Source organism: Ctenocephalides felis, unplaced genomic scaffold (assembly GCF_003426905.1).
Source record: "Ctenocephalides felis isolate EL2017-DRISC unplaced genomic scaffold, ASM342690v1 CF-g0.4_SCAFFOLD_01886, whole genome shotgun sequence".
Taxonomy (NCBI): domain Eukaryota; kingdom Metazoa; phylum Arthropoda; class Insecta; order Siphonaptera; family Pulicidae; genus Ctenocephalides; species Ctenocephalides felis.
This window is the reverse complement of record NW_020538040.1, coordinates 123529193-123543610: the sequence shown is the minus strand read 5'-3', so window position 1 is coordinate 123543610 and position 14418 is coordinate 123529193. Positions and strand designations below refer to the sequence as shown.

At 30.0% G+C, this 14418-nt stretch overlaps 1 protein-coding gene across 1 annotated transcript; it reads left to right on the top strand.

The window, feature by feature from the left end:
- The first annotated feature begins 11149 nt into the window (after positions 1–11149).
- LOC113377072 (probable actin-related protein 2/3 complex subunit 2) lies at positions 11150–14418 on the top strand. The gene is made up of 8 exons (XM_026617252.1): positions 11150–11452; positions 12080–12173; positions 12623–12722; positions 12816–13002; positions 13196–13416; positions 13535–13626; positions 13695–13804; positions 13981–14418. Exons 1-8 carry the CDS (start codon positions 11379–11381, stop codon positions 14006–14008), a joined length of 906 nt encoding a protein of 301 aa, XP_026473037.1. The 5' UTR covers positions 11150–11378; the 3' UTR covers positions 14009–14418.

The window sequence follows — 14418 nt, the reverse complement described above, 5'->3', positions numbered from 1 at the left end:
AACTTTTAAACGTACTACGTAGAATGTGAAGATTTCAATTATAAAATATTGAATATATTTTGCGTAACGAAATTGATTTTGTTCAGCAAATACAATATTATTAACTTTTCGGAGGAGAAGTTTGTTTTCGATACAATATCCGTGATATTTACTTGACGTTTCAAGTAATTCCGAATCGAATCGGACCAAATTTGAAAAAAGTATGTGCGTGTGACAGCCAATTTTCGATGTTCTGTCCGCGTCTTCTCATGAAGAAAGACATTCGATGTAACTCGAAAAGGACTAGCATTGATAAGTTTTTCATAATGATCGGCCAAGCAGTTTCTGTGGAATTATCAGAAAAGTAAAAACTTTGTCATTCATGTTTTAGCTCGCAATCTTGAATCGATTTTAAAAATCGCGTTTCTTCGTAATTAAATGTTGTAAAGAAAAATAGAACAATTTTGATTAATTTTTTATGACGAGAGAGATCTTGGTCATTCAAAAAATACTAAAATATTAAGGCCCTACACCTGGTGATCTAATTTTATCAGTTTGAAAATATATGATGAGTGAAAATTTGAATTTCGTCGATGTTTTTGATTGATTATTTTTTAGTGAAAGCAAATACTTAGGTTTTGAATTAAACTTTTAAATATTTAATCCTGATAGCTAAATCTCAATTTCGGGTGTTAAGGTTTTTGGTTTTTGGTTAAGTCAATTATTACAATATCAAGAAGTGCAACTTGCCCTAGGGCTAAATGACGCATAGTCCCAGTTATTTAAAAATTTAATATTACAATTAAACCAATACGAAGCTTTGATTGAATTGCGCACTATCTAAAAGTCAATAGAATCTATGCAATATAGTCGCAAGCTACTTCACTGACAGAATTCGAATGTACGATTCGCGCGATGATACAGAAGAATATAATATAACAGAAGGAGTACCGCAGGGCTCTGTTCTAAACCCTTTGCTGTGGAATATTATGTATGATGGCCTTTTGAGACTGGAGATTCCGGCCTGTGTCAAACTAGTAACATATGCAGACGATGCAGCCATAGTAGTTGTTTCCAAACAAATTGATGAGATCGTAAGTCTATTTGACATAACCTTGAGAAAAGTTAATCGCTAAATGGGAACAATGAACCTCCAATTATCACAACAAAAAAGTGAAGCTGTTCTTATCACGAGTAGAAAAACGGTAGAGACCATCAAGCTGAGGATAGAAAATCTAGAGATCACGTCAAAAGCTTACATTTGTTACCTTGGCGTAATGCTTGATGCTCGATTGAATTTCAATCAACAGGTAAAACACATTAGTGCTAAGGCGTCAGTAGTTAGGACGAGTCTTGCTTGGCTGATGCCTAATGTTGGAGGCCCAAAACAAACCAGAAGAATATTACTATCATCAGTAGTTACTTCGGTGTTTACATATGGTATCTCCATATGGTCTGATGCTCTCAAAACTCCAAATTTGCGGAGAATGGCAGGGCCTATATATCGTCTGAGTGCTTTAAGAGTTGCTAATCGCACAATATCAAAGGAAACAGTGTGCGTCATTTCAGGAACTTTGCCTCTCTTAGTCTTAGCAGAAGAAAGACGGACAATTTGAGTCCTGAAAAGTTGAGAATAAAAGAACGGTAGAACAGCATTGATCGATGGCAGCAACTATGGGATGTCGCAGTAAAGGGCAGATGGACGCATCGTCTCATTCCAAATATCAAAGTCGGGCTAAATCGCAAGCATGGAGAAGTTAATTATTACAGAGATATTGAGCCAAAGAATTACTCCAGATACTGTTGTAGAGAATGCTGACAACTAAAGCTGCTTAGAACGCTATAGACAGATTTGCAAGAATAGTGCTAATTGACCTGCGTTCTATGGAAAGAAAAAGGGCGAATCGGACTACGCCCATTTAAAAGATGAGTATAAATACAAAGTAAAAATGATAACGTTCTAGATCCTTCCCCCACGAAGTAATGCCTAACGGCGGTTTCCGTGGGCACAAGAGGCAAGAGCAAAGCGTAGGTTTAGTCGGTATTATACCCAGGCGGTATTGAGTCCGACATACCCACACAAAAGACCAGTCTGAGATGCCCAAAAGCATTTACAAAAAAAAGATTTTTTGAGTTGATGAAATTCTTATACAAAATCAAATTATATTCAAATTATTTGAAAAGTTCGGAAACAAATCAAAATTTGAGCTAAAAAAATTTCTAAAAAGTTGTAACAATATACAAATAACTTGGAAAATGAATTACTCATTGTTGATGCATGATTACATGTAATGACGCATCTTAATTTCCGTAATGTTCTCTTACAAGTTTGCGTTATATGATAAAATCTTTAGAGCAAATATACGTTTAGTATAAATAATTAGAAGTTAATTGGATTTATTTGTGTGATATATACAAAAAAAATTCAACAAAAATTATAAAATATTACTAATGATTCGTGTTTTACTTTCAATGAAAAATTTGAACAAAAATGCATATTTGTTACATCTAGTCTAACAGTTTTCTTGTCCTCCAGTCTACCTGTCTATATGACTATCTACCTCTATGACTATCTAGCTGTCTCAGTTTAGCTGTCAACCTGTTTGTCAGTCAATCAATTTAGCAGTCCACCAATTTATCTATCCATCAATTTACCTAGTCACCAGTATACCTGTCAACCTGTTTATCAGTCTACAAATTTATCTGTTAACCAGGTTATCTGCCTACATATATGTCTAGTTGTTTCGTCTACTATTCTACATATCCTCTCATTTACCTGTCTACTAGTTTACTTGTCTACCAATTTACTTGTCTACCAGTTGATTTGCCTACAAATCTATCTGTCTAACTGTTTATCTGTTTACCTGTTTGCTTCCACCAACAAACGATGACTTTCAGCAGCACTTTTTTTCAAATGAAAGAAGATTCTTAAAGATCCCCGCAAAACCACATTTTCTGGCGCTGAATTCGACATTTTCAAAATGATGAAATGCTATGTTCTGGTACGAATATTGAAACAGTGGGTATTTTTTATTATGGACAGATGTCAAAAGAATAAGAAAAAACTGACAGACTACTACAGCCATCTCTATATGAATTAATATGGCCATCAGTAAATGGCGGGCGGTTTGAAATTTATACACCTGGTATATATATATATATATATATATATATATATATATATATATATAATTGATAAAAGATAAATGACAGAAGTAGTTCTGTCTGTCTAAAATGATATTATAGTTAGATATTATTCAATCGTTATTCTCACTTTCAGGTATTACCACAATATACGAAATCACCGCCGCTACTGGCTCTTTATAAGTGAAAATTGACTGATATGCGGACGTGTTCTGGACGACCATGGACGTGTCGTGGGCGTGCGACACACACGACACACACGACACACACGACACATACGACACATAAGACACATACGACACATTGAAATCATAACAAATGTTATGTTTAAGAACTGTTTTGAATTTTTCGGATGTTTACCAATTCGCTTATGAGCTCATGTTGTTGAAATAATCGCATATCAAATGCATTGGTTATGTATATTGGCCGATAAAATGTCTCATATATATCAACGCCGAAACAAACATAAAGAATATATGTATAAATATATTCTATATAATTTTGAATTTGATGTTGACATATTTATTAACAAAGCTCACTAATCGAGTATACCTTTGACAAAAATAATTTCTTAAAACTTTATTATTTATTATAAAATTATAATAAAATCTATACGTTTAGACACTAAAAGAAAACTAATGGTGCATGGCTTCGTGCCTTAAGACAAATTGCTGGAACTTTCCGTACCTAAAATTTAAATTTTTGAAATAGGTTCTTTTTTTTAAACATTGATAAAATTAGATTTTTGAAATGTTGAATTTTTTTTAACAAATGACTTTTTTAAAAAATTGATTTTTTTTATATTTTGAAATATTTCGAAAATTTGGAACTTTTTTCGAAGCTATCGCGCTGCGTTAGCTGCATAGAGACGAAATATTTAAGCGCGTAAGCGGATAAACATGGGTACGGAAGCCATAGAAATGTAAACAAAAATTGTACTTATTATTAAAATCTCTATAAAATATCTGATAATTTGCATATGTCTAATGATTATTGGATCTCCCAAATCGCTAGACCTGCCTCCCCAAAAATTGTTCTGTTCTTTATTTTGTCAATTTAAAAAAAATGTTTTTTGAATCATTCAAATTGGTCGCTCCGTTATCTCAATTATTGACTTACCATTTTTGGCACATTTTGACCCTTATCTTCAAAACCGCTGGACTTGCATTTGCCCAAAACTAATCAGCTCGTTTCCCCGTCAATACAAATCTAATGTTTTTTGAATCATTCAAATTGGTTGTTTTGTGTTCACGAAATCGTGAACAAAAGTTGTATCCAAGCATACATACACACACATACGTCCATTTTTTCTAAAGTATGCATTTTTAAGTATGCAAAATGTTCGAAAAGCTCTGAAACGTAAAGATATGCAAAAATTTTAATTTTTGATTTTTTTGCGATCACTATAACTTACCCTACGGAAAGTTAAAAAGACAAAACAATAATTCGTGGCATTAGTCTATTATAGTACAGTACTAGAGTATATAATAAGAACATTAACACTGTTATATTTATTTAAATATTTTTTGCCATTTGAATAAAGCATACATTTTACAAAATTTAGTATTTGAATATAACAGCTACATTTTACAAAAGAATATGTGCACGATCTGTAGACTAACTGAAGATATAATGAATAAAGTATTTTATTAGTAAAAGGCATATTTTCAACAACATATGCCAAAATATATAATAGTATCATGACACATATTTATATTACTTCATAAGCTTCAAGACACAATCCAAAAAATAAAATACATATTAGTAAGATAGAGAGTAAAATATCGTTGCGTTTTAGGTGTATATATATATATATATATATATATATATATATATATATGTGTGTGTGTGTGGAAGAGTGTGTATATATATATATATATATATATATATACAGGGCCGGATTTAGAAATTTGGCGCCCCGGGGCACTGACAAAAATGCCGCCCCATCCCTGAAATTTTACAAACTTTTTTTAAAGCAATCGCGCTGCTTCAGCTGTGTAGGGACAAAATATAGAAGCGCGTAAGCGCCGCGTCACAGTCTAACAAATAAACAATGTTACGTAACCTATATAAATGCAAACAAAATTTATACTTGTTATTAAAATATTTTTAAAATTTCTGATAATTTGATGTGAATATGTCTTATGATCACTTTTGTCCACCAAATGTTTCTTTTTCAAATTTTTTTATTGCATCATCAAAACCGCTAAACTTGCCTCCTACAAATTTAAGCAGTTATTTATTCTATAAATTTTTTTGAATGATATTGGACGCTTATTTTCTCAACAACTAAATTATCATTTTTGGCATTTTGGGCCGTATCTTGAAAACAGTTGGACCTGCTTTGGCCAATAACTAATCAGCACGTCTCCTTAACAATAGGAATTGAATCATTTAAATCGGTTGATCCGTGTTCACGAAAAATGGTAATTGAGTTTTGATATTTTTTCTCTGAAACAGCTACGCAGCGCAATTGCTTTGCAAAAAGTTCAAAGCAAAGCAAAGCAAAAATTTCAAGATACAAAAAATGTGTTTTAAAAGTCAATTTTTTTCATTTTCAATTTTTTTCAATTTTAAAGATCTTTATTAAATGTAATTTTCAGTACGGGATGTTTCAATAATTTGTCTTAAGGCACAATGCCATGCGTCACTAGTTTAAAAATTTTTTCAACGCTATAAGCTTGGAAGTGCAGAAATTCGTCATTTTAAGAAGGCTCGAGAACTGAAGAAAATATTTTTCTTAAACTTTCAGCTTGTTTACGGATCTTTATATTAGCCAAATTGACAAATTTGATAATGACTTATTAACCAATTTGATAATTTACGTTCGGAGAGAGAGGCAAGGCAATATAATAAATTTTAATAACCGGTTATTTCAACCCAAATTTTGCATTGCAATCGTATTATGTTGTGTTAATTATATTTCTTGAAATAAAAAATGTCGTTAAAAAAGGTTGATTATATTGTATAGAATTTTTTTCTCACTATCCAAATTTTGCCGCCCCCAAAAATTTGCCGCCCTGGGCAGTAGCCCCGATTGCCCCTACTGTAAATCTAGCACTGATATATATATATATATATATATATATATATATGTTTGTATCTTTAAATATATATATATTATATATTTATATAATTATATATATATATATATATATATATTATATATATATATATATATATATATGTATATATATATATGTATGTATATATATATATATATATGTGTGTGTGTGTGTGTGTGTGTGTGTTCTTCAATATATTTAATAACTGCTAGTCAAATTGAAAAAAATCCTGGTATGATTCATTAGACTAATAATATAAACCTGAAATATTTTCCTTATTCTAGAATGTTTTAATTAGATAATAGTCATTTGTAAAATATATTTAAATATTCTGTATTTTGTTGCAAACTAGTTGTAATATCGTTGCAAAGACTTGAACAGATTGTCTTAAGTTTGATATGATTAGATAGTAAGAATATTATTTAACTTTTTATTTTGTTCACACTTTTAATTGTAAGTTTACTACATGTTAAATTAAATAATAATGACTTTATTTACTAAGCCCAATATTTTATTCTAATTTTTATGCATTGATTTTAAATTTATTGATACGATTCTAAGTAGTTTATAAGATATTTTAATATTTTATTGACCTATTGTCTTATGATTGTTCAAAAGAAATTTGATACTAAATGAAAAACAAATGTTTTATAAATACATTTTATATATTTATTTGCAATATATAAGGTTGTCAAATATCTCCCTTCCGCCTTTTTGTATTATAAACCAAGAGCAAAAAAGCGGAAGGGAGATATTTGACAACTTAATATTATCATCTAACATTTATTACTATTATTATTTTTATTATTACTATTATCTTACTATTTCTATTATTGTTATTTTGTTATATTTTATTATTTTTCTAGTATTATTTTATTATTCTGAAATTTTATTTATATTATTTATTAATCTTATTTTTATTATTATTTGCTTATATTTTACATTAAATCATATTACGGATATTATTTTCATGTAAATTTTATCCTTTGCTCTTTTATTTATTTAAATTTATATTATTATTTATCAATATTACTTGATGTTAATAAATTAGCAGTTGTAATAATTATTGAAATTAAAAAAAAAAACTAACATTTATTAATAAAACATTTATGAATTTCTTTGTTTTTATGAAATTAATTACAATGAATTGTATATTGCATACATGTTAAAATAATAAAAAATTAAGAAAAATTATAAAAAATTCAACGACTCTTTGAATGGATTAATTGATTATTTTTTGGGATAATACGGACAAAATGACACGATGTTGTTTTTCAACTTCCCGTAGGGCAAGTTATAGTAATCGCAAAAAAATCGAAAATGAAAATTTTTATATATCTTTACGTTTCAAAGGTTTCTGAACATTTTGGCATACCTTAGAAAAAATGGATGTATGTGTGTGTGTGTGTGTGTGTATGTATGTATGTATGTATGTATGTATGTATGTATGTATGTATGTATGTATGTATGTACGTGTGTGTATGTATGTGCGGATACAAATTTTCGTCGACGATTTCGGGAACACGGATCAACCGATTTGAATAATTCAAAAAACATTCGATTCGTATTGATAAGGAGACGTGCTGATTAGTTTTTGGCAGAGGCAGGTCTAGCCGTTCCGAAGATACGGGGCAAAAAGTGCCGAAAACGGTAACTCAGTTTTTAAGAGAACGGAGCGTCCGATTTGAATAATTAAAAAAACATTTCACTTGTATTGACAAGATGAAGAATCGATAAAATTTTCATGAAGGTAGGTCTAGCGGTTTCGGAAATATGGAGGAAAAAGTAAAAAAATGAGCCATTTGGCGGTCAAAAATGATCATTGGGCATATGCACATCAAATTATCAGATATTTTATAGAGATTTTAACAATAAGTATACATTTTGTTAACATTCCTATGGGTTCCGTACCAATGCTTATGCGTTAGACAGCGACGCGGCGCTTACGCGCTTTATATTTTGTCCCTATGCAGATAAAGCAGTACGATTGCTTTGAAAAAAAGTTCAGATCTTCCACAATATGTCAAAATAAAGAAAAAAATTTTTTTTTTCAAAAAAAAAAAATTAATTTTTTTTTTTTTTTTTTTAATTTTTTTTTATTAAAAAGTTATTTTTTGTCCAATTTATAGTTTCTCAAAAATCTTATTTTTTCAAAGTAATTTTTTTTCAAAAATGTTAATCGTTTTTAAAAAAATAATAATTTTTGGTACGGGAAGTTCCAGCAATTTGCCTTAAGGCACGATGCCTTAATTGCCTTAAGACAGAATTCCACTTACAGCTAGTTATGATATTTTTTTTATTGAATGACAATATAATTAGCCTCAATCGTTTTTATACATTTTAGATTCATTGATTACCAGTAACATAGTCTTTTAATTAAGTAGTCACTATAATAAAATATTTATTAAAGAATAGTGCAGCTAATTGCAAAAACAATTTTTATGCAATTTTGTTCATTTAGTTCGACGATCAACCGATTTGGCTGATTCAAAACACAACCGATGTCTATTGTTAAGGAGACGCGCTAACTAGTTTGGCAAAGGCAGGTCTATTCGTTTCGGGGCAAAAAGTGCCAAAAATAGTAACTCAGTTTTTGATAGAACGAATCATTCGATTTAAATAATTCACAAAAAAACATTTTATTTACATTGATAAAACGAAGACTTGAATAAATTTTTAGGAAGGCAGGTCTAGCTGTTTCGGAGATACAATATAAAAAGTAGAAAAATGCCATTTGGCAATTGAAAATGAGCATTAGATATATGCACATCAAATTATCCAACGTTTTATATGAGATTTTAATAATAAGAACAAAATTTGTTTATATTTCTATGGGTTCCGTACCAATGTCTATCCACTTGACTGCGACGCGACTCTTGCGCGCTAAGATAATTTGTCTTTAAAACAGCTACACAAGGCGTTTGCTTTGAAAAAAAGTTAAAAAGTTTCAACAACATTTTTTTCAAAAATTTCAAATTTCTTAAAAAAAAATTTAAGTTTTATATTTCGGTACGGGAAGCAATTTGCACGATGTCATGCGCCATTAGTTTACTTCCCGAAGGAGAAGTTTATGTTTTCATAAAAAAATCCGATCGCTAATTTTATGTTTTCTCGACGTTTCAAGCCATTCTGAATCGAATGAGACCAAATTTGGAAAAAATATGTGTGTGTGACGTTTTCTCAAAACCAGCTGAACCGATTTCAAAAATTTATAAGCCATTAGATGTATCGCGATGAGGACTAGCTTTTATCAATTTTGCGCGACGATCAGCCAAGCCGTTTCTTTGTAAATAACAGAAAAGTGAAAAAATTTTCATCCAAGTTTTAGCCCGCAGTTCTGAATCGATTTTGAAAATTCAAAAATTGTTCGAAAGATATTAGTTGGGAATGATACTGATTAGTTTTAGATGAAAATCTACCGAGCCGTTTTCTTGTAATTAACTGTTGAAAAAAAAATTTAAGTCGATTTTTATGGAGCTTTTATTGGCGATATATACCATGGTCTTATAGAACTTACTGAAATATTACGGCCTTACGACAAGTAGTTTAATTTTAAAAATTCATCAAAGTTTGAGAAAATGAGGAATGTTTTTAATCACTCATAAATTAATTTATTTTTTATTGATTAAGTCGATTATTTACACATATCGGGAAGTTCATGTATTTGCCTCAAGGAAAAATACCAATACCTACTAGTTTTTTCTTGTTCTCGAATGAACTACTCTTTAGCTAGTGAGAAATAGTACTATCATAGTACATAGTACTGTACTGTGTATATCACTTTGTCACTCAATAAGTAGGGTAGAGTGGGGCTTGAAGATAAAAATTGATCTCACTTGTGAGGTAAAAAAGACCAAGTGACATTTTTTTTAAAATATAGGTCTACAATAATGAATTACTTAGGAATTTTACTGAATACACCAGTTAGATAATTGTTTGTTTGATATATGTTATTTGTTTTGATGTAGTTGGTTTGGTTTTCACAGTATAATTGCTGAAAGTCAAATTGGACCTTTGTGTCTCGCCCTCCCCTAGATCATTTTGTCCGAAAGTAAACAAAAACCAATAAATAATCAAAATTCCGTCGTACAAAATCAATAGTACTGGCATAAGTTTATTGATTTTAATATAAATAATTAAAAATAACTATGAATAAGTCCCAAAAACAGCATGATAAAACCACCCTCAAAATAAACTTTTGAAGGCGCGATGCACGTTTGAACTGATTACTGCGATAAGTCTATGACAATAACGCTCAACGTCTGGTAGGATTGTGATGATAGCTTTCTCTGTGTTTGCGAAAACGTTGTTATAACTAGCTAATTTTTAAATAAGATCACTGTGTCATTTTGTCTATATCTGATATTAAAAGCAGCTTCAATTATAAGAGTGTAACAAAAAAAAATATGAAGCACCCATAACACTTCCCGTGAGGTAAGTATAGTAAGTACAGCTACGCAGCGCCGGCAGCTTTAAAAAAAATTTCAAAATATAAAATAAACTCAAATTTTTCAAAAAAGTTAAGTTTTTTCAAAAATTTCAAATTCTCAAAAATCAAATTTTTCAAAAGTTTTCAAAAAAAATTAAAGCTTTTTCTAAAAATGTAATTTTTGGTATGAGAAGTTTCAGCAATTTGCCTAAAGACACGATGCCATGCACCCCTAGTTTTGTGTCAATAAATCTTACGCTAAGCGAAAAAAATTCAGAAAATTCGAAATCTCATACATATTCATAATGCTTGAATCCACCTGAATTTCCCGATGCGATGAGTATTGCCCGAATGGATCAGTGATCCTGCTCGGGTATCGTTCGGCGTGGTTCGGCGCTCGGATCGGCGCTCCGATCGGCGCTCGGATCGGCACTCGAATGGTTGCTCGGAGGTCGGAGCTGCGCTCGGCCCGTCGCTCGTCGTCGCTCGTCGTCGCTCGTCTCTCGCTCGTCTCTCGCTCGTCTCTCGCTCGTCTCTCGCTCTCATCAAAGCATTCATGTGTCATAGGCGTTGCGTGTGTGTGTGCGCGTAGAATGTGTGGCGGCTCGAACGTCATTTTGTGGTCATTCTCATGACTAGTACCGCTTGGAATGGATTTGAATAAGTGAACGATAGTATTTATTTCGCGAAAGTTTATAGCTTTTATTAAATGTCTAAATTTATGAAATAATAACAAATAGTTAGTGATTATTGTTAATATAATGATCTTACTGGAGATCAATAATAGGATAATAGAGGAAACGTTGACACTTAAATACAAAAATGCTTTGGCCGGGTGAGTGCAGATTTCATTCAAAAGCTAGCCTATAAAATTTTTTTAAATGGGTTTTGAGATTTTTGAGTTTTTCAATGCTAATGTTATGTGAAAATCTAATTCGATATGTTTTTTCATGTGAAAAGTGATTAATATAGGCGAGTGAGCGTGTGTTTATCACATTTTTATCTTCTAGGAGTGTCATGCCAGATATTGAATATACGTGACAATATTTTCAATTCAAATCTCTCCAATTTGCTATTATTTGATGAAACTTATTAATATTCATTATAATTCGCACATTTCCGAAGTATGTATTGCATACCAGAAACTTTTAACCTTAATAATATAAAACAGTTATAATTTATCACTTCCTCTTAATTATGTTCTGAGCATAAACTTTCATTTCGTAAATAACTCTTTATTAAAATATTATTTTACTTGTTATTTGTCATTCTTTTTATTATAAATATTATATGCCCATAATGTGCAAGTATATAATATGTAGAAAATGTCATTTGCAAAACTTTAATCAAAAGTGTTAAGTTTAAAGTGATCATTATTTTTACATTATAATTCAAAACCATTTTAAATATTATTTGCATGTCTGTCTTTACAATTTAGCATATATTCCTTTTAATTTTACAGAAATAAACAGGAATCGACAGATCTTACAATAGCAGATTTTGATGGTGTATTATTTCATATTGCAAATTTAAATGGAGAAAAATCCAAAATACGGGTAAAAATAATTGATTTGTTGCAATATCATTTTGGTTTATGCATTTTCATAAATTAATTGTGATAGTTCTGCTAATAGTATAATTAAAAATATTATGGAGTTCTATTATGCATGTATTTTTGAAGTCTGTTTATATTCTTATCTGCAATTTTTAAATACAATGCACTTGAAAAGTTTTTAAAATAGATTAAACTGTCAATTGAGATAGTGTTTTTTATAAAAATTGCGTTTTTCTGTCGATAGTACACATACAATCATAAATTCATTTTATTTTATATATGGTGACAGACATAATGTTATCATGAACACAATGTTATAAAGTCTTATACTTTCTATTTTCTATATCTTACTTGCACACAAGAATTTCATATTACTTTTAAATTTTTGATTCAAACTAATTTACCAAATTTCGTAATATTTCTATAATCATATCGGTGGAATTTATCTAGGTTAGTATATCATTAAAATTCTATAAACAACTGCAAGAGCATGGGGCTGATGAGCTTTTGAAGAGAGAATATGGAGATCTTTTAGTGGAACCGGAAGATGGTATGTAATGAATGAAATTAGAAATTGTATTTTCTTATAACTGATTAAACTGATTATGTTATAGAATTAATTTTCTCATTTTCATTATTTTAGGATACAATGTCTCATTGTTAATAGATTTAGATAACGTACCTGGAAACTGGGAAGAGATAGTACGAAAAGCTGGTCTATTAAAACGTCATTGTTTTGCATCCGTTTTTGAAAAATATTTTGATTTTCAAGAGAATGGAAATGATGGAGAAAAGAGAGCAGTTATTGATTATCGCAGTGATGAAACTATGTAAGTTAAGTTTTATTACAATATTATTTAATTGTATATAAACTCGATTCAAACTCTGGTCTTAGATATCATTAGTTATAACAAAATAAACAATGATTTTATGTTTATTGCAATCAAGATTTATATCTTTTAGTTCAATTCAAAATTTACATCAATTTTTTGTTATTTTTAATGAAATTGTTCTTATTATTAGGTACGTTGAAGCAAAAAGTGACAGGGTGACTGTTGTATTTAGCACTGTGTTTAGAGAAGATGACGATGTTGTTCTTGGAAAAGTATTCATGCAGGAATTCCGAGAAGGTAGAAGGGCATCACATACAGCGCCCCAAGTATTATTTTCTCATAGAGATCCTCCACGAGAGTTAGCTAACACAGATGCTAAAGTTGGTGATAATATTGGTTACATTACTTTTGGTAAATCATTTTGTGTATTTATTACTCTTAATTAATATTTTATTATATTTTTGCAATAGTATAAATCTATGTATTGAGTAAATGGTGTGATTATTTTCCATAAAATTGAATGTTTTAGTGCTTTTCCCAAGACATACAAATAAAGCTGCACGGGACAATACAATAAATTTAATTCAAATGTTTCGGCACTATTTGCATTACCACATAAAGGTATAAATTTCACACATAGTCAGTACATCATTTTTTTAAATATATTAATTATACCTTTTTTTAATTAGTGTTCCAAGGCATACATACATTCTCGTATGAGAGCTAAGACGACTGAATTTCTGAAAGTTCTTAATAGAGCTCGACCTGAACCCAAGAATTTGGAGAAGAAAACAATCACGTAAGTAAATGGAAAATATGTTATTTTTCACACATGTACAACACTAGTTTGCAATCGAATATGCAAATATGCAATATATTTTCTGGTTTATACAAAAAAATTACTAGCTGTATTTGTTAATAATATATTTATAATAGTAGTATTTGGTAAATTAATTGTTAAATTTTTCATTGCAGAGGGCGAACTTTTATAAGAAAAGAATGATCGCTGATGTAATATAGTAAAAGAAGTATATACCTAAAATTAATTAAAACAGTCGCAACGGATTAATGATTTAATATTAGGATATTATTGAAAAGTACTACATGGCCAAAAATATGAAGTTTTATCTGCTTTCCCATGTTAAAATATAGCACAAAAACTAAGCGAACAGTGAGCAAGTAATACTAAAGAAGTAGACTAGCTATAAATAGAGTCAGTCACTTTATTTATAATCGCATATACTCTCATGAAAGAAGTTTAATGAAATTCAAAAATGCAAAATCATTTTGTATTTTTTCTATTGAGGGTTATGTCTTTGAATTTTATTGATTGAATTTGCTTATTACTTACCTTTGTCTTATTCAAGTTTTTTTTTCTAAATTATAACTTAACAAACATCAAATTAAGAAGTT